The sequence below is a fragment of the Carex rostrata genome, chromosome 10 (assembly GCF_964058835.1).
Source record: "Carex rostrata chromosome 10, lpCarRost1.2, whole genome shotgun sequence".
NCBI classification, from domain to species: domain Eukaryota; kingdom Viridiplantae; phylum Streptophyta; class Magnoliopsida; order Poales; family Cyperaceae; genus Carex; species Carex rostrata.
Window position 1 is genome coordinate 13,587,104 of NC_135927.1, and position 27,084 is coordinate 13,614,187.

The 27,084-nt window shown below is 35.6% G+C and overlaps 3 protein-coding genes across 11 annotated transcripts; 2 read left to right on the top strand and 1 right to left on the bottom strand.

Moving 5' to 3' along the window:
* Positions 1 to 479: 479 nt before the first annotated feature.
* On the bottom strand, positions 480 to 2,660 carry LOC144560948 (RPM1-interacting protein 4 (RIN4) family protein). Of its 2 annotated transcripts, none has more exons than XM_078310167.1 (3): positions 2,426 to 2,660; positions 1,715 to 1,909; positions 480 to 845 (listed from the first exon to the last, which is right to left on the bottom strand). In XM_078310167.1, the coding sequence occupies exons 1-3, from the start codon at positions 2,429 to 2,431 to the stop codon at positions 798 to 800; spliced, it is 249 nt and encodes an 82-aa protein (XP_078166293.1). In that variant the 5' UTR covers positions 2,432 to 2,660; the 3' UTR covers positions 480 to 797. The 2 variants fall into 2 exon arrangements, with proteins under 2 accessions (XP_078166293.1, XP_078166294.1); XM_078310168.1 differs by having other exon boundaries at positions 480 to 842; positions 2,426 to 2,647.
* A 10,395-nt stretch (positions 2,661 to 13,055) lies between these two features.
* Positions 13,056 to 14,943, top strand: LOC144560590 (uncharacterized). Its single transcript, XM_078309823.1, has one exon. It carries the CDS (start codon positions 13,167 to 13,169, stop codon positions 14,706 to 14,708), a length of 1,542 nt encoding a protein of 513 aa, XP_078165949.1. The 5' UTR covers positions 13,056 to 13,166; the 3' UTR covers positions 14,709 to 14,943.
* Positions 14,944 to 15,844: 901 nt separating this feature from the next.
* On the top strand, positions 15,845 to 26,941 carry LOC144560591 (binding protein). Of its 8 annotated transcripts, none has more exons than XM_078309829.1 (32): positions 15,845 to 16,165; positions 17,415 to 17,618; positions 17,851 to 18,032; positions 18,136 to 18,262; positions 18,357 to 18,575; positions 18,918 to 19,134; positions 19,290 to 19,435; positions 19,529 to 19,674; positions 19,772 to 19,918; positions 20,011 to 20,059; positions 20,191 to 20,379; positions 20,477 to 20,659; positions 20,753 to 20,907; positions 20,990 to 21,119; positions 21,559 to 21,708; positions 21,855 to 21,920; positions 21,990 to 22,126; positions 22,297 to 22,414; positions 22,514 to 22,648; positions 22,777 to 22,976; positions 23,121 to 23,271; positions 23,394 to 23,537; positions 23,727 to 23,801; positions 24,464 to 24,946; positions 25,080 to 25,159; positions 25,272 to 25,323; positions 25,526 to 25,609; positions 25,713 to 25,747; positions 25,846 to 25,914; positions 26,132 to 26,271; positions 26,349 to 26,446; positions 26,546 to 26,941. In XM_078309829.1, exons 1-32 carry the CDS (start codon positions 16,082 to 16,084, stop codon positions 26,579 to 26,581), a joined length of 4,431 nt encoding a protein of 1,476 aa, XP_078165955.1. In that variant the 5' UTR covers positions 15,845 to 16,081; the 3' UTR covers positions 26,582 to 26,941. The 8 variants fall into 8 exon arrangements, with proteins under 8 accessions (XP_078165955.1, XP_078165957.1, XP_078165956.1 ...); XM_078309831.1 differs by having other exon boundaries at positions 21,858 to 21,920; XM_078309830.1 differs by having other exon boundaries at positions 20,993 to 21,119.
* Positions 26,942 to 27,084: the final 143 nt, after the last annotated feature.

Below are 27,084 nucleotides of genomic sequence, written 5' to 3' on the forward strand. Positions count from 1 at the left end.
TCTAAATGGAAATTTAGGCAAGTATTTTTGGTGCAAAAAGGCATTAAGACAGGGTGAACCTCTTTCCCCCTTTTTTTTTTTTTTTTATTTGATTTGGGTGCTTATTAATCTGCCGGTTTACGGAGAGCATTGTTTGTTCAGAAGGACAATGGAAGCTTGCTATTTTCTTAGTAACATCTCTTAGTCTTTGCAATCCTTGTTGTGCTCTTTACCTTCCCTGAGGTGAAGAATGCATCTAGCCAACCAAAATCGCTAATATTTCTCTACTTTTAATAGGAAGATTTTCATTGTGTGGGAAAATCTTTAAATACAAAAAATGCTATTGAGTAAATCATCTGTTAAAATCTCAGCAAGGAGTCAATTATGATTATAGCTAGTGAAAGGGATATGAAAGCAACTCAACACGAGAGAATATGATGATTACCAGTAGTCCAGTACAATGTCATTTAGGTAATAACATAAATAAGGCCTACAGACAATGGAGAATAACCTTCATCATATTAAAAAGAGAATGAATACAATACCGAGTGCGTGATGCTCACAAGAGAGTATTAAATGAAATAGATTACACAGGTACAACCTAGATATACATACTCACAGGCAACCCATCTTTAAAAAAATATTTGTCTTGACAACTTTATAGAGTTCCATTTTGGCATTTGATCTCACAGAATTACAGTATGAGCCACCAAAATAGCATACAGAACCAAAAATTATATATAGCATTCGTTCAGAATATATTCCAAAATTAAACCAATCTGGAAATGTACTTTAAACCATAAAAGTGCTTTCTCACATCAAGTATGTGTTGGGCTGGACATCACACAGCAAAACCACTTTTTCTGCTGTAACACAAAAAGAAAGAAAAAAAAAAAAAGGATTATCAATTTAGTACCATAAAGAAAAAGCACACAGAAGGAACTCTTGAGGATGATTTTCCAGAGTATCTAGTTCATGTTTTACAACACAAATATGCCAGTTCAAATATTGTTGCATCTGCCTTCAAGAAAATCAAAACCCATTTACAATATAGGTCACAAATCCAGTACGGCCCATCCGTTTTGATCAAACCTTACCAGAATCCAAGTGAAGAATATAAAAAAATTGACCACCCCAAGAAATTGACCCAAAACATGAAAAAACCACCTGACTAACTGTAATCAGGTCTGACCTGAACTAACCCTATCTGAACCTTAGCAATTATAAATTAAAATAAACATAACAGTAGCATTACATGAAACTCTTACTAGAACCACAAGTAAAGTCAAATTTATCTAGAATTTAATTCAATGCCCTGTAACCCATGAAACCTGACAGTACCTGGCATTAAAAACCGGTAACAGAAACTATCCAGAAAGGAGATGACCCAAATAATCAACCTGGGCTTAACCCAAGCTGAACCCAAAGCAACCCTGATTTGTCTCATCCAGTTGTACTACAGGATTAGGCTTAAGTTTTCATTGGGATGGGTTCTGATATGCAGTTTTACTGGTTTGATAATTCCTCGAGTTGGGTCTGTATTCCATTGCATAAAAAAAAATAAACTAAGAGCCAAATTGAGCAAACTAGGGGCTAAAATTAACCCTAAATTGAGGCAGTATTTAAAAATGAAGGCCTGTTGAAGGTCAAATTGGATGAAATATTCAGCTAAGCTAGTGTTTATAGCACAAGGAAAGGTAAAGTGGGTATGTATTACAAAGAGGAAGAAACTCACAGAATTAGACCGGGTAGCATGGCCTACTGTAGGTTTGTTAGTCCTGTCATCTTTCATAGGTGAGTCAGTATCTTGCGTATTCCCCCCTTTCTTTTCATCCCTGGCCTTGTTAAAAATCACGGTGAAGCCATCGGCCGAGGCCGGGTCATTCACGTCCCAATCTCCAAACTTTGGCAAGGGGCGTCCATTTTCTTCCTGCAGAGGGCAAAATTGTTAAACACCAAAAACTCAGGGGCCAAATAGTGAAGTGTCTACCAGACAATCAATACTTGTTGCTTTGGTTTTTGGTTAGATATATATATATATATATATATATATATATTAACCATCTGCATCTGTCTGATACATCTATATCAAATTAGCGCTCAATAAATTCCAAATCAAACAAATTCTCATTTTTCCCAATTTTATTCATATTTTTTTGCTTCCAATGATGGATGAACTCGAAAGTTAAAATAGTCAATTAAAAGAGTACAGCTCCTAGATTCCAGCAGAGTCGTTGATTAAGTAGCTCAAAAGATGGATAGAGACCAATAATAGAAATTAGCTAAAATATCACAAAATAGATAAATTATCCTGTTAGTGATCCTGTTAGGGAAACTTGCAAGCCGAAGTGCGATAAAAGTATACAGTTTTATCCTGCTAGAAACAAAAGAAAAAAAAAGAAAAAAAGAAGAAGAAAAAAACAGAAGCCTGAAGATCTGTGCTTACCGCCATGGATTGATCTCTTGAAAGCACAGAGAAGATTTCGAGAGAAGAAAAGACCAAGGACGGACGAAATAAGAAAGCAGAGGCGAAAGAAAGTCTCCAAAAGAGAATTACAAAGAATCAATCTAATAAACGATCGAAATTATGTGTAGCTCAATAAATAAACAAAAAGGTATTAATAATACAAATTCGGACCAGGCTTTATTTATTTTATTTATTTTTATTATTATTATTTATTGGATTTGGAGGTGTGGAGGAAGACTAGACTACACACAGCACACTACAAGGCCATGTCCCATGTGAGCTGTGCGGCTGGTGGGTCCCGTTAAAATTCCGTTTAGAACTAACGTCTGAGTTAACGGCAATGGACGGAGAAAGGTTTTGGGTTTGACCAGATTTTTCAATTGACAGGTAAAGCAAGATTGGCACGTTTGTTTGCTTAGCTTAGCTTAGCTTAGCTGTCACTTCATTGGAATTGGTGATCACCTTTGTTGTTACATTAAAAGAAAAAGAAAGCATCAAATTGATGTGAATGTGATGCTTATATCTTGCTGAGCTGTTAATTGCAACGACTTATCCTTGGTTCTGAAATTATCAACATGATTGTTAGGATTGTTATATAATTAATAATTGCTGTAGGCCCATTGTCGTCATCTTAGAATTTAGATGCAGACAATCACAATAAATTAAAATGGTTTAGACAATCAAACAGTAAAATGAGTCGATCACAGAATCGTATCCTCTATTCCTCTTCAGTGCTTAAACAATTTTCTTCACTGCACATCACCATACACACATTCATGCATCCATATAGTATTCAGTATCAGAATAACAACGCATCCCTAATTCATTTAATTGATTTCCACAAGTTATTTATTGCCAGAAAAACAATCCAGTGATAACTCTGGTGACAGGTTGCGCTGACCCGACATCCGTTCAACCAACACCATGTTAATTGTCTAATTGATATATATATATATAGCTGGTCAGGTGTAACCAACGCCTGGCTCTAATACAGGAACAGGATAGTGAATTAGTGATTGATAATGAAATCAGTAGTTGTGCTTATATTATATTATATTATATTATATTATATTAATTCAAGGCAAAAAAATTAACCCAGGCCCATAAAGGCCTGTTACCAACCCAAAGAAACCAAAGCTAAGAATCTTTGACATGGACCCATGTAGATTTTGAGACTGAATTAGTAATTCGTATAATACTTTTAAAATGATAAATATCGCACGGTCGTATTTTAATAATTATATATTAAACGTAACAAGAATTTTTATAAAAATAAGGAGTTAAGTGTTTATATACAATATATTTATTAGGAAAATTGAAATTGAATAAGAGTATATACCAGTTACTCAAGTCAAATAAAAATGGTGCGTCTGAATAATGTTGAAATGGAATATATATATATATATATATTGAACTGAGTTGTTTGACTGAAGAACTCTGAGGAGCTGTAAAAATAGCTCGATAGGCCGAACTGATATAAACCGTTCAAAGCAGATCTCTATTAAACTGCTAATTCACATGATGACGTGACTAGTCTAAAATTTTCTCCAATCTACAATTTACGGTTCAGGTCTCTCTTAGATCAAATTTCACTCACTAAAGAAACAATAGTTGACTTTCAGAAAAAAGAAGAAGAGAAGTTACAATAATTGATTGTTCAGACTTTTAGAGGAGCAATAATTGACCATTCTAAAATTATTATGATCATAACAAATGCATATTACTGGGAAAATTCCTTGATTTTCTTGGACACCATCTCTACCGTGATTTTTATTAAGGAGCCTAATAATTGTACTCAAATAAAATTTCCGAGCGTGTCTTTTCAAATAGTTTAATAGAAAAAAACTTCCAATATTGTCTAATTTTCATTTTCAGCGCTAATATTCAAATATTTAAAACAATGTTTATAACATTTTAAAATTTTACTCGCAAACATTTAAACCTCTATTTGAAATCATTAAAATTCTAAATTTTAATAGTTTTAACTCCTAACTACTTTTGTTTTTGAGTCAAAAGAAGAAGATTCATTTCACTCACTTTTCTTTTTCCTCTAATCATTTTTGTCCATTTTTTCGACGATCCGTGATGAATTTTGTGAATATAAAAATACGAACATTTTTTTATGCAATTTTCTCTTTCAAATGAGATCCATGAAGAATAACTTTCGAGTTATATTTGTGTCATCTTTTTTTTTACCACTTTAAATCTATGTTACTTTTTTTTTTTTGCTTCAAAACAATTAAACCTCTGTTTACAAGCCTTCAAATCTTTCATATAAATCTCAACAATAACACTGCATGTACAAAGTTCATGTACAAAATATATAAACCTCATGTACAAAGCCTTAAAAGTTGCAGACTGAGGTTTAAAAACATAAAAATTTAAAGTGCTCATGAGTTTTACTTTAAAAAAAAATTACAAATGACTTCAAAATTACTAAAAAGTATTTCTTCATGGATATTATTTGAAAGATAAAATCTAATAAAAAACGTTCGTATTTTTAGATTCGTAAAATTTATCACAAATTGTCGGAAAAATGAATTAGAATGATCAGATAAAAAATTAAAAAAGAATGGGTGAAAAGAATATTTCCTTTTTTTGGCTTGAAGACAAAAGCAGTTAAGAGTTAAAACTATCTAGAAATGCTTTCAGATAGATGTTTAAATGCTTGCGAGTAACATTTTAAAAGGTTATAAATATGGGTAATTATAATATCCCCCACCTATCCATCCCCCATTTCATCCCCCAACAAACTTTCTATTTTAACTATAACTATAACTACTATTTCTAACAACATTTATTTCTTTCCTCTTTCTCCCTTTCTCTTCCACCTCTATTTTTCTCTTTCACCTCCATCTTCTTCTCCCACCTCCGCCTTCGCCTCCCTCTCCCACCTCCGCCTCCCACCTCCCTCTCTCACCTTCACCTCACCTCACCTCCACCTCCACCTCCACCTCCCTCTCCCACCACCTCCTCCACCTCCGTTTTTCCATTGATAAGCTCCCCTCACTCTCCCACCTCAAAATGATAAATACAATAAGCTCCCTCCCTCTTACACTTTCGCCTCAGTTTTTTCCCTCTGTGCCTGCTGCTCCTGCTCTAGCGAACGTTCTGCCGGATATCATCCGTCACTCCATCCCAATCAAGCACGCCTCTGCCAGGAATGAATACTTCAATGTGTATGAATGAATACTTCAATGTGTTTCAATGAATACTAGAGCACGTCTCTACCGGGTCATATCTGTCACTGTCGATCGTATCAAAATAATTTTTTATATGTATATGCAATTAATCTTTTTCATGTTTATGTTCCCCTTCCTCATGAAGTAGCGAGTTTTGCAAAGAACAAAGCTTTATTAATGGTGAATTAGGCCACTGCGTATTAAATAAATGACATAAAAACAAATTTTGAAAAAAATTAGAGATATATGAATGAATACTTGATGTCTTAGATATGAATACTTCAATGTGTATAAATGAATACTTAATATCTTATGTATGAATACTTGCGTGACAAGATTAATACTTGTGCAACAGACAACTCGAAAGTATTGTTAGTTTGTAATAATCTAGAAGTCAATAATACGATAAATTATCATAAAGCTTTGTTCATGAATTGAATGTTTATTTATATATTATTTTGTTGCCTTGAGTATTATTGCATTTATGGATAATTTCGAGTTCATGACTGAAATTGTGAAACTCCATAATATAGATGATATATACTCTTAAAAGGTCACTGACCAAGGTAATTAGCAGGAACACTAATTACCGCTATAAGGTTAGTATGTGGATTAAAAGATGGTTAAGTTTTACAAACCACTTGACACGAGATGTCATTTTAATCACATAGATACATGTTCTAGGAACATGGTATTTGACAGACCCCGAATGAGACATTAAATAGAATTGTGTTCGTGTCATTTATGTTTTCATTCAGTGTCACGTTCTACAGTATGAGGTATTTATCGTTCCCACTGAGAAATATGTATGTGTGATTGTTATCTACCACTGTCCATAAAAAGCAGTCATAACAGTAGCTCTTCGGTATACATGGCTTAGCTGAGGTAGTGATGGTTTACCAAAAGTACTATTGTCCCTCGTATCTCTATACGAGCTATAGCATCACTGGGCCCCTTGGTAGAGTTAGATTATCTGCATGCGGTATAATTACAAGAGTAATTATATTTGATAATCTACTCAAGATCAAGAAAAGATTCAGTTAGCAAGGATGACACACATCTACCTTGAAACTGATCTGATAGCTATGAGACAGAAGAACAGACACAAGTAAATAGTTTACTGGATCGTGATATTGTACAATACAGCATCATCTGTGCAATTGAATGGTCATGATGTGTTGCCAGATACCACTCATGATTATAGAAGTTAAAACAGTTTTAACTCTGTTTACCAACATAACACATATCCTATTGGGTCACACCATATAGGAGCTACTCGGAGAATCTTACTGATTAATTATAAATTGATTATAATTAATATTAAGATGGTTATAATTAATTATACGTGATATAATTAAATTATAAATGTCATTTAGAATGACAAGCAGAAACAACGGTTAATTTATAAACGTACACGTTACGTTGTATAAAAGTTACCGAACAACAACCGAAAAGAAATATAATTGTATATGACAATTATATATATTTGATTTGGATTTTAATTTGTTAATTATGGATTTGAATTATGGGTTTAAAAGCCCAAAATAATCAAAGCCTTAATTAAAATTAAAAGCCCAAAGTCAAAGCCCAAAATCAAAGCCTTTTACTATTCATGCCTTAATGGGCCAAGGGCAAAATGGTCATTTCACACCTATGCCACCTTGCATGACACCTTAGGGTGTAGAAGCATGGAGACGAGTGTGGAAGGGGTATTTCAGTCTTTTCACATATTAAAGGATGAGGTGTCAAGGGTTTTTGGTAAATAGATTTGTTTTGAGGGGTATTTCGGTCTTTTGTGAACCTCCTCAAAACACTATAAATAGAGGGGTGAGGGTAGAGAGAAAACTTACTAATTCACATGTTAATCTGATTACTTCGTTAATCGGAATTTCTCTCTTCCCCGGTTTCGGTTATTACGAGATTCAGAAAAATATATTTTTGCAAACTCTGCGGTATTTCTTGTTTTGCTTTTAAGTGAAACGGAATAACTTGGAGTATTAAATATATTAAATTTGTCCCTATTTCGGTGAATAGTATTTCTGCAGAATTCCGTGGTTTATAGTATTTCTGGCATAAGAAATAAACCGCTCTCCGGTTAGTCCTGGTGGATAACCGATAGAGGTATCACACGTGTGATACTCCGAGTCGATTCCTTCCCTGGTGTAGCTCTTCTCGGTCGGTCTGCATTCCAACTGTGATTTGGAAACAAGGTATAAATTGTTATATTAATCTATTTAATTGGTAAATAGATTTAAAGCTTTAGAAAATCAATTATGGAGTAAATCTGTAAATAGGATTAAACGAATCTTATTGATTCATTTAATCCGTAGCTTAAGTTAGATGTAAAAATTTTTGTTTTACTCTTTCCGCAGCTTAAGCTAAATCAATGGGTTTGAACCGTCAAAACCCCAACAAGTATGTCATCATGGATCTCATTTGAAAGATAAAATTGCGTAGAAAATGTTCGTGGTTTTAGATTTGCAAAATTCTTCCCAAATCGTCAGAAATATTGGTTAGATTGAACGGAGAAAAAAAACTCACCTCTAAAAACATATAAAAAATGGATGAGTGATGTGTCCAGTTTTTATATTTACACTTACACGATGAGGATTAATACTTTCTCGATAAGAGATGAATACTTGTGCAATGGACAACTCGAAAGTATGTCATCATGGATCTCATTTGAAAGATAAAATTGTGTAGAAAACGTTCGTTGTTTTAGATTTGCAAAATTCCTCATAGATCGTCAGAAATATTGGTTATATTGAACGGAGAAAAAAAACCACTTCTAAAAACGTGTAAAAGATGGATGAGTGATGTGTCTAGTTTCTATATTTGCACTTGCACAACGAGGATGAATACTTGTACAACGGACAACTCGAAAGTATATCATCATGGATCTTATTTTAAAGATAAAATTATATCAAAAACATTCGTGGTTTTAGATTTGCAAAATTCCTCACCAATCGTCAGAAATATTGATTAGATTGAACGAAGAAAAAAAAATCCCACATCTAAAAACGTGTCCAGTTTTTTTTTAAATACTTGATATATTAGGTATGAATACTTGATGTGTTATAGATTAATACTTGATGCATTATAGATGAATACTTGCGCGTGCTAGTTGTAAAATCTTTCAAATATTATGTGGTCCTCAAATAGTAAGTGGTCCCCCTAGATAGTTAGTAGTTATTGAAGTAGTTAATAACTAGGGGATAAAATGGGGGATTGTTACGGGGGATAGCTAGATGCTCCCTATAAATATAGCTTTAAATGTTTGGGTATTAGCGCTGGAAATGAAAGTTTGATGACATTGGAAGGTTTTTTTTTTCTGTTAAACTACTTGGGGGGACGCACTCGGGTATGATGGTTCTGAAGACCAGAACATTTCTCTTTTATTAATACCCTCCAACAAAAAAAAAATAGTAAACATGCCCTCTGGGTTGGAAAAAGTTTCAAAAATGCCCTAACCACTCAGTATTTGGGCGATTTTTTTTTATCAAACCGCTCAGCGTTTGGACGGTTAGTTACAGTGTTTTTTTTATATAGAGATCTTAATATTTTTTTATAGAGATCTTAATATATTCATCTAAAAATGAAAAATAAAAAATGTTCAATTTTATAGCAAACATTCATTTTGATATTTTTCTTAATATTCAATTCAGTGCTAAAAATGAGAAATGTCAAGGCAATACCCCCGCACCGCGAAACTTCTGGGTAATAAATCTAACTTGAAAGACAGTAAAAAAGATATCAAAACATTCATTTTAATGTCCAATTTTTATAGCAAACATTCATTCTATACATACTAAACATCTCTAAAAAAATGTTTAGCTGACTGTTCTACAGTGAGGCGGTTTGCTATAATTTTTTTTTTTTTAGAGATGTTTAGTGTGTATAGAATGAATGTTTGCTATATACATGTTTGAAAAACTTAATCGGAAATTTCAACTCAAGTTTGGAGGCTCTTCCCTTTGTTTTTTTGGCAACTTTAGATATGCATTTGTCAATTTTACGTCTCCAATTGATGTCTAACAGCTGTTCAAGTATTTGCAATCTAATATGACAAATTAGAATACTTCTTCAAAGTAATATAATCTTATCAAACAACACAAAATCTCTCTATGATTACTATCTACTCATGTAGGATAGGTATCATAAATATACATTTTAGATGAAAATATTAAAATATCTCTAAAAAAAATCACAATCATTTTAAAATTAGCATATATTTGCTATTTACTAGTATAAACTAGCTTGTACCTTGATAAACATATGAAAATATATATTAAGGAGTATGGCTAATATAACATCAGTGTTATTTCAGTCTATATAACACCAACTGCAAAACCTATCAAATCGAGTTCAAATGGTGAATCCAAACCGTTCAAACCAATCTACTTCATTAGTTGTGCGTTTACATGTAAAATTTATAAGCTTTTGAGTTTATTTGGTATCAAGTCAAGCGGTCAAATGTGTGAGTTTTTAAATTAATTTTAATACATTCATTTTTCAATATTTTTGCCGCTTGATTTGGTACTAAAATAACTCAAAAATATAAAAAGTTTACATGTAAACGCATCACTCATAAAATAAATTAGTTTGAACGGTTTGGATTCATCATTTCAACTCGATTTGATAGGTTTTGGAGTTGGTGTTATATATAATGAAATGACACTGATGTTATATTAGCCATACTCTATACTAAGATCTCTAAATTTTTTTTTAATGTAGATGACTGTCAAACGCTGGACGGTTTGGTAAAAAAAAAATGACTGCCCAAATGCTGAGCGATTAGGATATTTTTGAAAGTTTTTCAGCCAGATGACATTTGTTAATTTTTTTTTGGAGGGTATTAATAAAAATCACGGCCATCTCTACATTCTAAAATAGGGAAAGAAAATATTATCCTCTCATTTAACTGCGACAAGAATTCCTTTCCTCTCCTTCATCAATGAAAAATTAATAATGGTGACAAACAAAAATTAATCAAGAAGAAAAAAAAAAAAATGATGGCTGCAAAGCATGGAAACACAATGCTCAAACATGAGATTTCTGATGATAAACGACATCAACAAAATAGTGATACATCCTACATGACAAAAGACATGATCAGCAATATGCTTGTTGCATCGATCACCTTCGCTGCCTCCTTAGCCACCACAGTTGCCATCTTTACCATCACAATTACCACCACATTTCTCCTCACCTTCCTCAAATCCCTGATTAATTTTTACACTAGTTGCAAATCCATTCCCTCCCCTAATTCCAGAACTGGCACATTTTTCCCTGCCCCCACCAAACCCGTTCCAAATCGGTACCATGCTCGACATGAACGCAATATCTCATCAACTCGCTTTATACCGAAATTTATATGCAAAAGCACAGTCCTTCCTCAATCTTCAAAACGGACGCTTTTTCTTGGCCTTGGCCGGATCGTTGTTAATTTTATTGTCAACAAGCCATGTAATCGGTTTGACTTTGTGGTGCATCCTGTGATAAAAGGGAAAAGAAGGGCCTGCTATGTGATCAAGCGACCTGGCCTTGATGAATTTCTCTGTGCTGCCAAGAATGCTTCCATTGAAGTTGTCGTTTACACAAGCGAATGTAATGAATACGCTGATCTGATCATTGATAGACTTGACCCAACGGGAAAGTTGATAACGCACCGGTTGTACCGAAATGCTTGCACCAAGTGTGGAAATGGGTTATTCATGAAGGATTTGGTTTCGACAGGAAGACAACTTGACCAATCTTTGATTATCGATGATAATCCAAAGAAGCATGTCAAGCAGTGGGGTAATGCAATTGCGGTAAGGCCATTTCTCGGAGATAATACTGACACGGATCTCGTAAATTTGGCCAAGTTTATTGAGGTGCAGAGGAACTTCAATGATATTTGGCAGCTAATTCAATTGAAAAGATTGGGTATAATATCTTTTAATTCAAAGGACAACGAAGAGTTTGGCATGGCAGCATACAGGCTTTCTTTATTGCAATCTTTGCATCTGAGCTCAAGTGTCACTAATTTTGCTTATTCACAACTCTGCTTGGATTTCAAGTCTTCACTACCTCCCCTTGAACAAAGTCTCAAGTTGATTTCCTCTCTCAATCATCTCGGTAATTATCTGGTGAAGGTAACTTTGAAGGACAGTAAATTACCAGAAACTACAATTCCAGTTCTTCAGAGACTAACCAACCTGACTACTCTTTCTCTTGTCTTACATGATTATTACAATGAAAAAACCCTGAAATTTCTTGGAAGCACCTTTTTAAAGCTAGAGATACTAAATCTTGAAGATCAGGATAATCTAAATTCAGTCACTTTTGAAGAACAGTGCATGCCAGAGCTGAAAGAATTAAGTGTTACCTCATCAAACTTCGATTTTGTCGTAATGGGAATTGGAAACCTTCTTAAACTGAAGAAGATTCAAGTTCATTGTGGCAAAGAGGAGAATGCAGTGCAAGATATGGTACAACAGTAGGTAGATTAATATATATATCAAGTTATTAACTATGCATGATTAGAGCATTTTTAATAACTCGTCAAATGTGAATGGATCTTTGGTTCCTTGCAACAAAGATGCAAAGAGTACAATCAATTATATGTAAATATTTCCTTGTTTTATTACATTGTATGTATATATATATTTTTTCTTGTGCTTCCAATGAAGAAGGTGAAGAAATTAAGTGTTGTTGTTGTTGTTTTTTTTTTTTTTTTCTTTTTATAATTCTCTGTTCTTTGGCTCACAGGTCTGTTATTTTCATTTCTTTTTACCCCTTTTATTATGCTTGTAACTATATGAGTTGGTTCATATGTAATTTTCTCCAATTGTCAATTAGCAAATTATTCAACGAGAATCATTTTCTTCTTTTTTTTTAATCCTAATGAAAAGGAAAAAATTGTATTTACACTTAGATTATTAATAGTCGATTCTTCTTAAGGTTAATTTAAAAATTAAGAGCCATAATTGGGAAAAAAAAGGCATGCAAAAATGTACTGGATTAGCTATCTGAACACAAGAAAGAAACTGTAAGAGCAAAAGAAGACCCTCAATTTTTTTTTCCTTTTGTTGAAGATTGAGATTTCATGCGCTAAAGATGGATGCAAGAGGAGCTTAAAAAGGAACTATGGAGTAATGAAGTATGCAGTTCCGTTAATACAACCTAAAAGGGAACAGCAGTTAGCACAACATTAATTTCAGGAAACAAATCACATGCTAACATAGCATACGCATTTCTCAATAAGACCACCGATAAGGTGCTCAACAGCCCAAGTCTTGAACATGCTAGCTTAATTATATTATTTCTATAATTAGCTAGGTAAAATCAGGGTGTATGATTCTTTCTCTGATCAACACCATACGACTTTCCTTCATTTATTTTTACAATAAATGATTCTGTTTCCTCATATATAACTAACACTCTGGTTATGAATTTTCACTTTTTTTACCAATAATGCAACGGACTATCGTTTTCCTAAATTAGGAAACGAATTCCATAAACCTCGCCTCAAACCGCGCCTTTCAGGAAAATTAATGAACAAATCTTCGCAAACCTTCGAAAAAAGAAAATCAAAAGGAAAAATGGTGCAATTCCTTCAAAGCTTATTCCCCAAACCTGACATATCCGATGAAAAAACACATAGAAGCAAAACATCCTCCTTGGTGAAACACATAACCAACACAGTCAACGCCTCTGTCACCTTCGCCGCCTCCTTAGCTGTTGCATTTTCCATCTGCTATGTTGCCATAACCTCGGCAATCATCCTCTCATTACTAAAATCTTTGATCAATCTTTTCTCTTTTCGCAAATCGACTCCATCCCCTCTTTCCAAACCTGTCAGGCTTTTGCCTTCCCGGACCAAACCTGTTCTAACCCGGTATTCATTCTATCATGATCAAAAGGTCTTGTCATCTCTACCACCGTCCGAACCGGTTGTTGGTCTTTCCCTTCCAGCACCTCGAAATGCACATCTCCCTGAATCTTCCAAAAAGACACTTTTTCTCAGTTTGCGCCGAGTCCTTGTCAAATATAGTTTCAACCCGCCACATGACCAGTTTGACGTCTTCGTGGTGTTTCCACTAAGAAAGGGGATTAGAAGGGCATGTTATGTGCTCAAGCGACCAGGCCTTGATGAATTACTCCGTGCGGCAAAAATTGCCTCGTTTGAAGTTGTCATTTACACAAGAGGGCTTAGTGAGTTTGCTGGTCCAATCATCGACATGCTTGATCCGACCGGGGAGTTTATTACACACCGTTTGTATCAAAATGCATGCACCAACATGCATCGGAAGGATCTGGTTACAACCGGGAGGAAACTAGACAGGTCTGTGATTATTGACGACAATCCAAGGAAGCATGTCAAGCAGTGGTCAAATGCGATTGCAGTAAGACCATTCCTCGGAGACCAAACTGATACTGATCTCATAAATTTACTCAAGTTTTTTGAGGTGGAGAGGAATTTTGTTGATCTTCGACAACTCATCAACATCATGTCATTCAGTCCGGCCGCATCGATTCTTCCACTTCCTAGCACTGACAAGAAGACATTATTTCTTGACCTGGATCAAACTTTAATCTATGCAAGCACCAAGCATCCCAGTGATAGGAATTACTTTGTAAATGAGCCGTATTTTATTGTCAAGCGACCAGGTGTGGAAGAATTGTTGCGTGCCGCCCATTGGGCATCATTTGAGATCGTGATTTTCACAGCTGCAAGTGCAGGATATGCATCACCCATTCTCGACTGGCTTGACCCAAGTAACAAATACATCACACACAGGTTGTACCGGGATGCATGTACTGCAATCAACGAGGGGTGTTATGAGAAGGATCTGACAACCACTGGCAGAAGGCTCGAGTGGTCAGTGATCATAGATGATAGCCCAAAACTTGTGCGGCCTCAGGAGAATGCAATTGCGATGCGACCATTCAAGGGTGATTCGTCTGACAGGGAGCTCTTGAACTTGTTGTGGTTTTTTGATGTGCAGAGCAGGTTCAATGATATCAGAATTGCGGCAAAATATGTGAATGATCTTTACCGTGCCTTCAGTAATCAAAGAAAAAAAGCAGGTTGATGGTACCAAGTGGTCTAATTACCTCTGCTCCAGAACCCCTAATTTATAGCTTTAATTGATGCAGGATTCAAAATTTCCTCAAACAAGTACATGATTTGAACAGGATCTCTGTCAATTAGATCTTTACATGCAGTCATGTATGTTTTTGAATGTGATTGCTTTGGCATAAATGCCGAGAAACATACAACTTGGTTTCAATTGAGACAACTAGGAGTAGACAGCGGTTCGAGCTTCAGCACCGTTGCTGATAATGGTAGTTTATGTTATTTGTATGTTATTACTGGTGTATCAATGTATTTTCTTCTGTACTGATGTTTTCAGCACCGTTGCTGCTGTACTTGTTGTACGTACCAATGCATCTTCTAATTATCAGCAGCTTCACAAACTGTCCCAGTTCCATTTGTTTATCTTTCTCACGTTGAGACATCATTTCTTTAAATTTTGTTGATCCGGCGAGAGAGAGGAGGTTTGGCGTTAAGAGACTGCAAGAGGTTCTTAATTAATTTAATTTAATTAAAAAAGAAAAGAAAAAAGTACATACTACTACTAGTTGTAAATGCTAAGTGGGCCGAGTCTGGGCAGAAACCGGGCCACAGGCCCAGATTTTTAATTTACTACAAAACGGACAAAATTTTATGAGATAGGACGGAAAGGTCCGAAACGGTAAGCACCGTATCTGGTGGGTGGCTAAGCAACGGCTTTGTTGTGCGGTAGTTGCACGCGGTCTACCAATAGGCACAGAGGTCATTCACATTTCTTTTTGTCTTTTAGTAAGAAAAAGACCAAATTCTATACTGAATAAAATTTGGATGATTTTCCAAATTATTATCTTTATTATGTACTGATGATACAAGTGAATTGATGATCTTTAAGATAATATTATCAATAAAATATCATTAACAACTAAATTTATTGCTACATAACAAGTTTATATTTAATAATTAATAGAAAGATTACAAAATTATCATGCAAATTAATTAAACTACCAAACCTGCAGATATTATAAAGCATAAAATGAAGAAAAATAGAGCAATTTATATAAAATTAAGTCTACGACTGCTTTGCTAGACCAGGTCTACATCCAATTCTTTGGAGAAGACCAACTTATGGTCGAGTCCCGTAATTAATCGAAAAACGGAGGGTTATTACCATGATCAGTCGCGAAATCTCAAAACTAGTTGTAAAATCTCCCAAAAACACCAAGCAAGCAGCTGTAAGGTTGAAGGTTAAGGTTACACCTCTTCGAACTTAAAAACCAAAAAACCAAAAAACCAAAAAAACCCGACTCGAGCGGGAGGCAAGCGAGAGGAGGAGAAGAGTGAAGAGGAGAGTGAATTCAAAAAATCAAGTGACTCTCGATCTGACGGTCAGAAATGGCCGAACAGCAGCTCAGAGAGCTCGGCGAGAAGTTGCAGTCGCCTCCTTCCTCAAAGGATGAGCTAGTCGAGCTGCTCAAGGTAGAGTATCGGTTCTCTTTTCTTGGTTTATTTTGTAGATCTCTTTGCTCAGATCGATTGGCTTTCTTGTCGCTAGTGATTTTGGAGAGTTTTTGTTAGGCTTTTTGGTGGGTTTTCGTTGTAATTTCCCCAAGTAGGGTTTCTGCTGTCGTTGGAAAGTTTCGAGTTTCACTCGTTCCGGTGAAAATTAGTGGTTTCTATCACTTTTTTAGTTTCATTCAGAGTTTCAAGCAGTGGTATCAATGATAATTTCAAGGTTTTAAGTGGGAAGCTTTGGTTTCTGTGAACTGGAAAATCGAATTCGTGGAGTAGGAACTGCATATACTGCACACATACTGCACAGAGTAAACTGGGGAAGTGACTTTCAAGTATTTCTGTTAGATGTTACGTTCTGATTAGGTGTTGATGTGGTTTGGTTAAACAGTGCTTTTAGCTTCTGTGGTTGTTTAGGAGGAAAACTTGTCATCCTGGATGCTTAGTTGATGATTTTGGGTAGTATTGGAGGTTAATTTTAATGGTTTCTGTTCTGATTTTGGTCACAGGAAGGTTCTTTAGGAAGCTTTTTGTGGTTGAAAATTATATTTCTATGATTGGTTTTCATTAAAGTTGAAGTTCCAAATATGGAGCCAGTCAGGGAATCTTCCGTGATTCTGAATTTGTTGTACCATAGTGCACTTTTCTATAGGCATCTCAAGATAGAATCAATTTATCATAAGCAGTGTATCTTTGGAACATTTTTATTGTAGAGTTATTTTATTTAGCTCCTGGAGTCCCTTGGCTGTGCAAAATTTCCATCTATAATAAACATTTACAGAGAAGTGCTCGGATTTCATAACCAAGCAAAACAGCCACTTCTTTTCAAAGACAAGGAATAACAAAAGCTATCGCTCATGTTTATCACCGAACACAAACCAGATGAATTCTCAGTTCACGTATTCTATAGCTTGTTAATTTCGTCAAGCACGGTCAAATTAGCTGGATGTGTCGTATTTAGTGTTTGCAGTACCATAAGTGAGTCTCAGTTTACATATTCTATAGCTTGTTAATATTGTCAAGCACAGTCAAATTAATTGGATGTGATTTTGTCGCATTTAGTGTTTGCGGGACCATAAGTGAGTCTCTTCTCTAGAACCAACTTAACATAAATGATAATATACCAGGTTTTAACAACTTTTAATAGAGCCAGAAAGTGCTAAGCATCCTCAATATGTTCCCAGTAGAGCCTAATGAGTGTATTGAATTTGTGCAGAAAACAGCCAGTTCCCTGTCAGAAATAGAGCAGTCACCACGCCCCTCGGTGCTTGACTCCTTGAACGATTGCTTTGATGCATTTTCAAAGCCGGAGTTGCTGAAGCATGAAGATAGTGATGCGAAGGTTATCATTGCTACTTGCATCTGTGAGATCACACGAATCACTGCTCCAGAAGCACCTTACAGTGACGATGTTTTGAGGGTAACATGATTTCATTTGTTTCCTTGTTGTTTCTTCCTTTCATGTAGAATTAAATAATTACAGGTTTTCCTTGAAAAGTGAAACATACTTGTATTTTTCTTATTAATTCATAACTTGACTACTGGAGATTACTTTTGGTCTTTACTAAAATATGTTATTCTTGTAGTATTCTACAGTATATATGTGTAAAAAAAATATTTATCTAACATAGTCCTTTCACCTCTTTTGGCAGGATATGTTTGAAATTATTGTTGGCACTTTTAGCGGGCTAAAGGATTCTAATAGTGCCACTTTTCCAAGGAGGGTTGCCATTCTAGAAACACTCGCTAGATACAGATCTTGTGTTGTGATGCTTGATCTTGATTGCAATGATCTCATAAATGAGATGTTTCATAATTTCTTCAGTGTTGTGAGGTACAATTCTAGAACCTAACATATAATCCAATGTCAGATTGGTCTATGATTTTCACTTATGCCTAGTTTTACTGTTCACTTTTGTTTTTGGTTACTGTCACAGTGATGATCACTCGCAAAGTGTTGTAAGTGCAATGCAAACAATTATGGTTGTAATTATTGAAGAAAGCGAAGAGATACAAGAAAACCTTTTGCTTACTATTTTATCTTCTTTGGGCAGAAAAAAGCCTGTCAGTTCCTTTCCTCTCCTTCTATTTGATTACATTCAATTTTTTTATCTTTTTTTATTTTGGCCTTTATACTTATGTTGTTTGGACAATCTAGGGTTTTTCTTTGGCTGCAAGGAGGCTTGCCAAGAGTGTTATAGAGAACTGTCTAGAAAAGCTTGAGTCACCAATTAAGCAATTTCTCGTCTCATCAATTTCTGGTGAAGGTGCATTCTTGAGCAATACGATTGACCATCATGAAGTCATATTTGATCTGTACCAGTCTGGACCCCAGATTCTGACAGGAATAGTTCCTTTTATTACTGGAGAATTACTGGTAAAGCAACCTCGCCACTCTCCCCCACCCTGCTGCCCTTTTTTTTCCACGTCCTGATTCTTATTAAAAAATTTCTACCAGTAGAAGTATTTAATATAGTGGTGGATCCTTATTATAGGATTTTAGTAATGTATCAGTCAGCATACAATACCTACAATTTCAGAAATCTTCTTATTTATTATTTATCTAATATTTCCTTATATATTAAGGTACATCTGTTCCGTTTGGCCTTTACTTAGTTGCATTGCATCCCTTAGCTGAGATGCTTGAAATTTTTTTATCCTTTACTTTGTTGCGAGTCAGAAAAGCAAAGTTTAACTATATCTTTTTTGTAACTTATAGACAGACAAGCTTGAAGTGCGTAGTAAAGCAGTTGAATTGATAGGGGAGCTAATTTCTCTACCCGGGGTTCCCATCTTAGAGTCGTTTCAGCCCCTCTTCTTGGAGTTTTTGAAGCGGTTGACTGATCGAGTAGTTGATTTGCGCATTTCGGTGATTGAGCATTTGAAGAATTGCCTCATCTCACACCCTTCTCGGCCTGAAGCTTCTCAAATAATCCGTACATTCTTTTGTCTTCTTTTGCTTTCTCTTTTCATCTATTCTAGCTAGTCAAAGAAGGGTTTCTTTTATTTGGAAGAGCATTACCCTTCTCTGTTTTAAGCACATGAGAATCTATTATCTTTGTTAATTGATTAGTATGGGTCACATATGCAGAGGCGCTCTGTGATAGGTTGTTAGACTTTGATGATAATGTTCGAAAGAAGGTAGTTGCGGCAATTTGTGACGTAGCTCACCATAAGTTTGAAGAAATTCAAGCTGAGACTATCGAATTAGTTGCAAAGCGACTTCGTGATACATCGGTTTGTTCTCAAAACTTTTGTTTAATTCCCGGAATTAGATTTTTTGCCTTTCGTACAGAAAATTTTAATGAGAATATTTTGGCTGAGTTGTAGATATCTGTCAAGAAGTACACCATGAAGAGGCTTGCTGACATATACCGGCTTTACTGTGAGAAAAGCACTGACAGTTCAAAAGATGGCAAGGAATTTGAATGGATACCAGGAAAGATATTGAAGTGTCTCTATGACAAGGATTTTAGGTAGGAGATATATACATTCTTTCCTAGAAATAAATGTTATGTGTCATAGGAGAAACATATTAAAATTATTCTGATCTCTTTTCTAAAATGTGTTCAGGCCGGAAACAATAGAACTCATTATGATTGATTATTTCCCGGGTGAGTTCTCTATTAAGGACAGAGCAAAACACTGGGTAAGGGCTTTTTCCGGTTTTGATAAGATTGAGACGAAGGCCCTCGAGCAGATTCTAATCCAGAAACAGCGGTTTGCTTTTCACCATAATTCCTTTAATTATGTGGTGTTCCGAAAAGAATAGGTATATAGTGGATTTTAGTGTTGCTGGCATATGATTTCAGGTTACAGCAGGAGGTGCAAAAGTACCTTGCCCTTAGACAGACATCTCAGGTAATTATTGTCATTGTCATTGTCATTGTTATTGTCATTTATCAATATACTTTGTTTTTGAGTTATTATAGCAAATAAATGTCTTGTTTTTAATTGGCCTATTATTTAATTTGTTAATTCTCTTAATACAGGAAGAGGCACATGATCTTCAGAAGAGAATATCTGTGTGCTTTAGGAGCATGTCCCGTTTATTTCACGATCATTCAAAGGCAGAAGAGAGCTTAAATGCACTCAACCAATTAAAAGATGCCAATGTTTGGAAATTACTAAGCACCTTGCTTGATCCAGCCACACCATTCCAACAAGCATGTTCTATTCGGGTAACTTTTGGTTCTTTTACTGTTAATCATACTGTTTTTTAAAAGTTCGTACTCTTCATTGTTTTGGTTATTTCTAACAACATTCTTATTTGTGAAGGCTGAATTGCTTAAGATAATTGATGAAAAGCACCCGTTGCATGAATTCATGAGCATGCTGTCGGCTAGATGCTCTTATCTATTGATAAACAAGGAGCATGTGAAGGAGTTCCTTTCTGTTGCATCAGAGGAAAAATCTGCTGGGAATATTGACCTCCTTTCAGCATGCATGAATCTCCTCACTGTAATAACTTCTACTATTCCTTGCAGAACAATCTTGAAGACTATACATGTTGGTTTTCAGACTCTTAAGAAGTTCTGTGACTTAATTTTCTAGGTGATTGCTTCTTTCTTTCCTATGCTCTTTTCTGGGTCAGAGGAAGCACTTGTAAATCTCATAAAGGAAGACGACGAAATACTGAAAGAAGGCATTGCTCATGTTTTGGCCAAAGCTGGTGGGACCATCCGTGATGAACTAGCTACGACATCAAGGTGCAGTACTTGAATTAGTTTTAGAGTTGACAGACAAAATTTTCTTAACCTCTTACAACGTCATTTATGTTGTTGATTTCAGCAGCTCAATTGATCTAATTCTAGAGAGGCTGTGTCTGGAAGGAAGCCGGAAACAGGCAAAGTACTCTGTCCATGCCCTGGCTGCTGTTACGAAGGATGATGGTCTCAAGTCTCTGTCTGTTCTTTACAAGGTTGTGGTTTTTGAAATTTGTGCGAGCAATATCTCATGATAATTATTCTTCTTTGACTGCAACCAGGGGTGGATTCACTCATAGTGAATGAGGGTCCATTGACCCCCATTTATTTTCAAAATTTTTGTGCTTACACATAATTTTCTATATAGTTTAGAGTAAAATGCTATGGGTACTGTAAAATTGACCCCCCATACACAGCATGAAAATTTTATATGGATGACCCTCTATATGTTTTTGACCCCCATACCTTTAAAGTCTGGCTCCTCCCCTGACTGCAACATTACTCTTTAGTAGCGAAGTTCCTCACTTAGGTATAAAACTATAAATTGATGACACTACCTGATTTCTAGGCCAGATAATAGACAAACTAAAGAGGAGAGGATTTATATTTGATTAATGTTGTTCTAATTTATTGGTATCTTTGCTTCTTTGGCAGAGGATTGTGGATACATTAGAAGAGAAAGTTCACTTGCCATCTGCGTTGCAATCTCTAGGATGTATTGCACAGATTGCAATGCCAATTTTTGAAACAAGAGAAGAAGAAATAGTTGGCTTTTTGAATAGCAAAATACTGGAAAATAGCATTGTGAGTTTTTCTGTTAAATCTTAAAATCAAATTTTCATTATTATGATTTTGCTAGCCTACCCCAACTTGTTTGGGACTAAAGGCTTGGTTGTTGTTGATGTATGATTTTGCTAGTGAATGATTATTCTTTTCCTTTTCGGGAACAGAAGGCTGACGAAGTTTCTCCTTCCAAGTCTGAATGGAGCGAAAGATCAGAACTTTGCTCTTTGAAGGTACTGATTTTATTGCTGTCTTCTTGGTCATGTTAAATTGGATAGTAATGCAAACATTCATTCTTGCAGATTTATGGCTTAAAAACTTTGGTGAACAGCTATTTGCCTTCTACGGATGCACATGCACGAGAAGGAATTGAGAAGCTTCTCAGACTTCTGAAAAACATTCTCTCATATGGGGATGTTTCTCCAAATATGATTTCTAGGTATCGAAAAGAGGGTTGTGTAACTTGTAATTGACCATCTGCATTTATTACATTGAGTTAATAATGTTAACAACGGTCAGTGGAAAACCTTTTGGGGGGGGGGGGGGGGGGTGGGGACTTGCAGCTCTTTACTGATTTATTTCTTTTCTGATGATATAAAATGGTTGCAGTGCTATTGACAAGGCTCATCTGAGGCTTGCTTCTGCAAAGGCTGTCCTTCGCTTATCGAGGCAGTGGGATGCACAAATACCATCAGATGTCTACTACTTGACTCTGAGGATTTCCCAGGTAATTTAATAATGAACCGAACCAGTGCACTGGACTCAATAATTTTTTTTGTTTTTGGGACATTGTATAGTTTTTTATTTAATACCATTTGTTTAAAAGGATGGGAATCCTCAATCAAGAAAGCTGTTCCTTGGCAAAGTTCATCAATACATAAAAGAAAGAGTATTGGATGCAAAATATGCTTGTTCCTTTCTGCTAAACATCTCCAAGTACCACTCACCAGAATATGAAGAGGTCAGTACTCACAGTTCCATTTTTAGTTTGGTTGTATGCTTTTTGTTCTAATAATTGTCTTCTGCTTACAACAAGTTTTTGTCAATTTTTTTATTTTTGTTTCTTCTTTCACTTTTTGGTATTGTCAGTGTAAGCACAATCTACTTGAAGTGGTGCAAATATGCCAACAAGTCAAGATGCGCCAACTCTCAGTGCAAGCTGACATGAACCTTCTTGTGGCTTACCCAGAGTACATCCTTGCTTATTTGGTACATGCACTTGCTCATGATCCTTCGTGCCCCAAATTTAAGGAGGGCACAGAAATTGACGCATTTGGGCCCATTTATTGGTACGTCAGTTAATTGTTGTTTCCACCTTTGTAATAACTGGTTAGGTTAGAACATGTACTGGAAAAAGCCAACTTCTTTACTTTTAGCTTTTCTCTGTTATTTCTGAAATTATTATTTATCTGAAATTTTATCGGAACTATCAGGCGGCTTTCATTGTTTCTCACCGTGCTATTAGCTGGAGATGAAAATACACAAGGTGTCTCAGCTGCAAATAAAGAGAGCTACAAAACAGTTGTCTCAATACTGCATAGTATCAAATCTTCTCAAGATATAATTGATGCAGATAAGACACAGGTATGTTACAACTCTTACATGTGGTATATCTATAATGCCTCGTGTCTGGGTACAATAAATGCCTGATGAATTTATATGTCATCTTATGAAATAATAAATACAATTTGTGCTCTTTTGTTCAGAGTTTACATGCCATAAGCGACCTTGGTCTTCTCATTGCAAAAAGGTTGGTCTCTGATGGGACAGAAATTGGTCAAACACAAGCAGTTCCATTGCCTACTCAGCTTTATACAACTCCTGAGAAAAGTGAGCAGGAAAATGGCATGGTGAGTAATTTTGAGACGTTGATAAAAGTAGATTATTTGCCCATGTTTCTACATTAAAATAATAAATGCAGGAATGTCTGTTGGTATTGTGAAATCCTAAATCCTAATTAGTGGGAAACCTAAGTTGACTTTTTTAATGACTGGTCATTATTATTTTATATTTATTATCTTTTTTTGTGTCTCATGTAGGAGAATAAGCACACTTGGTCAGCTGCTGAGAGTGTTATGGCCCATTTTGAGGCTCTTAAAGTTGAAGAAGAGTTGGTATGCATTTTACCCTACAAATGAATTCATAGTTTAAGCTTACGGGATGTGATAGGCTCATGTCAGACTGGATCAGGGTGAAGCTTGGCATGGCCTTGAGACTGTTGGGCTGGGCCAGTAAGGTCAGACTGTTGGTATTAATAACTCGATTAGACTTGTTGGCCTTATTACGCCCGTGACCAGAGTTGAAGATGGGTTTTATTATCCATTTTGAGTATGGGCATTTTTGGAAATAGCAACCTGGCTTTTGTGAGTTGGGTTTCATTTAAGTTAGCATTTTGGGGTTCTTTAGGCCCCAAAATTTACCAGTTAGTTGCAAATTGGAAAATAGAGAAGGAAAAGCAAAGAGCAAACAAGAATAAAGAATTAGAAAAGAAAATGAAAAGGAAATGAAAAGGAAACTTTCCTCATTTCTTCTCCATTCCCATCTTATCTATTTTGATATTGCATGCATGTTACTGTAAATCTGAGACTGAAACCCATAAGATGTTTCTTTGGATTAAATATGGACCTTTTGTGTTAGACATTTTTGAGTCATTAAATCAATATTTCAGATTCTTTGAAGTTGGTATAGGAATCATATATTTTTTTTTGCTATTTAGAAGTTAGAAAGGTTCGTGAGGTTTTGGTTTTATAAGACCTTTTTCCCCTTTAATATACAGATTGATGATGAATCCCTATTGCCGGTGACGGACAAGGATGGCAACGAGCTGCCCTTGAGCAAAATTCTGAAAATTATCAAAGCCCAGGGAGCAAAAAGAAAAAAGGCGTCCAAGAAGGAGGAAAAGCCGAAGGACCCCTTTGAATTTGATGGTGAGGATGAAATATTAGGTGTTGTCAGAGAAATTAATTCGGATAACACAGGGGGGGCCCGGAAGAAAGAATTAGTCTCGAAGAAGAGGCAAATTGAGAAGGGAAGTGCCAGCTTGACCCCTAAAAAGAAAAGATCCATTCCTGTGTACCAGTCCCCGCCAAAGAAAACTGAAGAAAAGAAATCGTTTAAAACTGAGAAAGATGTTTCTATGGGGGAAAACAAAAGTTCTGCATCAACAAGTTTTGAAGGGAAAAACAAGAGTGTTGATGCCAGGAGCTCAAATGGTTCGGTGAATAAACGCAAGAGGGAAAGCTTCTTGGGTCTAGAAAAGGTAACATTAGATTCTATATGTACTGTTTGTCAGGTTAGTTTATAAATAAACTGACTTGATAGTTGAGCCTACTAGTTCAGCTATTAATTTTTGCTTCTATGCCTGTCTTTTTATTTTGTGTCAATGCCTATAGTGCTCGACAAAGGGTAATGAAGATGATCCCAAGGAGTTGATTGGTAAACGAATAAAAGTCTGGTGGCCTCTTGATAAGAAGTAAGTCTCTCGTTGGTACATTTTTTTTTTCTTCTTGTAAGAAACTATTTTAGTAGCAAATTCAAACAGGTATTTGATGCAACTGTTTTTTTTTCCATGTTTCTGTCATCAGGTATTATAGTGGCATTGTGGGGTCCTATGATGCAGGGAAGAAAAAATACACGGTGAATCTCATGATCTTTGTCTTTGTTTTCATTGGGGGGGGGGGGGGGGGGGGGGGATGAAAGGAATAACATTATGTGTTCTCTAGTCTAATTGGTTTAGATTGATAATATGGAGTTACAGATGCCTTACAAAAGGTCTGAATTTTATAGTTGACAAGAAATGTTTTGCTAGTTTTTGACAATCTTGTGCTAATTTTGGTAGATTCTCTATGATGATGGAGATAAAGAGGTGCTTAACCTGGCTAAACAGCAATGGAAGCTCCTCAGCAGTGACTCATTGGCAAAGGTTAATTTGACCCACGTCTTTTATTTATTTTTCTATCAGAGTAAAGTAGTCAAGTTGAGCACCTGAAAACTTTATTTAATTATGACGTGTTTTAACAACGCAGAGACAAAAGACTGATCAGAAGACAACTCCCAAGGAGTAAGGATATACCTTTATTTTTTTCTGGTGTTTTCTTTAAAGCTCTTACTGAAGTATTTATTTCAACCATTGCCTAACCAAGTACTATGTGTTTACAGATCTCTTGAGAAAAAACGGGATACTGCCAAGCAGACAGACAGCATACCACAGAAGACCCCTGCTAAGAAGTATGTAATTTACCAAGGGAAAATATATGACCCCCCTTACACATTTGTGGGGTGGGGCTCATTTTTGCATGTGGTCCACAACCCATAGATTGTAGGGGCATGAGTCAGGAGCTTAATGAGGGACACTGTATCAGCACCCATTTGCAAAACTCCGAATTTAATATCATTCCTTGTGGTCAGTTTAGTGCAGCACTAACTATCTGATTTGTTGTTTTAGGTCTCCTTCATCCAAGAAAAAAGATTCCGGCAAACCAAAGGGTCGACCTAAGAAAACACCTTCAGGAAGTGTCACAAAGGATAGCATTCCAGATGCTCCTGTAGATACTACTGAGGCTGATATTGATGATGCAAATAATGGTAACATATTTGATATCATGATGGCACTAAAGCTTGAGCTACTTTGAAGTTTCTAGTAACATTTTGTCTGATTTTAGGTGGCAATAAGGTTGAAAAGGTAGAAGAGCCTGATGCTGGGTCTAAGGAGAATTCTGAGGATGGCGTGAGTCAATCTGACGATGAAGATGAGCCTCTGGTAATTTTCTAATATATAATGGCTCATCTTTTAAGAAATTAAAATAAATTACATCATAGCTCTTAACATTAGTAAATTCTCTGCATGTAATTATTGCAGAGCACGTGGAAAGCAAATTTAACAAAGGTGAAATAAAGGTTTCCATGATGGTGATTTTATTTGTACTGATGGCAGTGTAGGAATTAATCTAGGATAGAGATGTAGATTTCTTTTGTTTTTATCTTGTTTAGTCGACCTCCAGTTAGCTGCTGCTTGTGTGATATTAGTTTCATGTAAGAAAACGTTCTTTAAGTTAGGATAATTAGCATAACAACAGTCTCTTAGAGAAGTGGTTAAGTTGTGATTAAAGAGATTAGTTTTTGGTCGTTGTTGATGTTGTTGTAGCATAACTATTTTTATTTATTTTTGGGAGGGATACAGAATAATGTCATGTTAACTTCAGTGTTACTTCATGCATGAGCCATGATGAATTGTTTAAGTTGTGTATTCTGTTCCTTTATGGTGTTGTGTTTTATAATCTGTTACATTGTTTGAATCTACATACATGTTATGGCTGCTGTTGGTTTTATGTTCTCATATCTGTGTTAGATATCATTAAATATGCTTGCGATTTAATAATGGTAATTTGGAAATTTGGA

Coding starts and splice junctions, on each gene's coding strand:
- LOC144560590 (XM_078309823.1), top strand. CDS start 13,167: ATGAACAAATCTTCGCAAACCTTCGAAAAAAGAAAATCAAAAGGAAAA.
- LOC144560591 (XM_078309824.1), top strand. CDS start 16,082: ATGGCCGAACAGCAGCTCAGAGAGCTCGGCGAGAAGTTGCAGTCGCCT. Junction 20,380..20,476: donor AACAAGCATGTTCTATTCGG/GTAACTTTTGGT, acceptor TTATTTGTGAAG/GCTGAATTGCTTAAGATAAT. Junction 26,447..26,545: donor ACGATGAAGATGAGCCTCTG/GTAATTTTCTAA, acceptor TAATTATTGCAG/AGCACGTGGAAAGCAAATTT.
- LOC144560948 (XM_078310167.1), bottom strand. Junction 846..1,714: donor ATGCTACCCGGTCTAATTCT/GTGAGTTTCTTC, acceptor TTTGTGTTACAG/CAGAAAAAGTGGTTTTGCTG.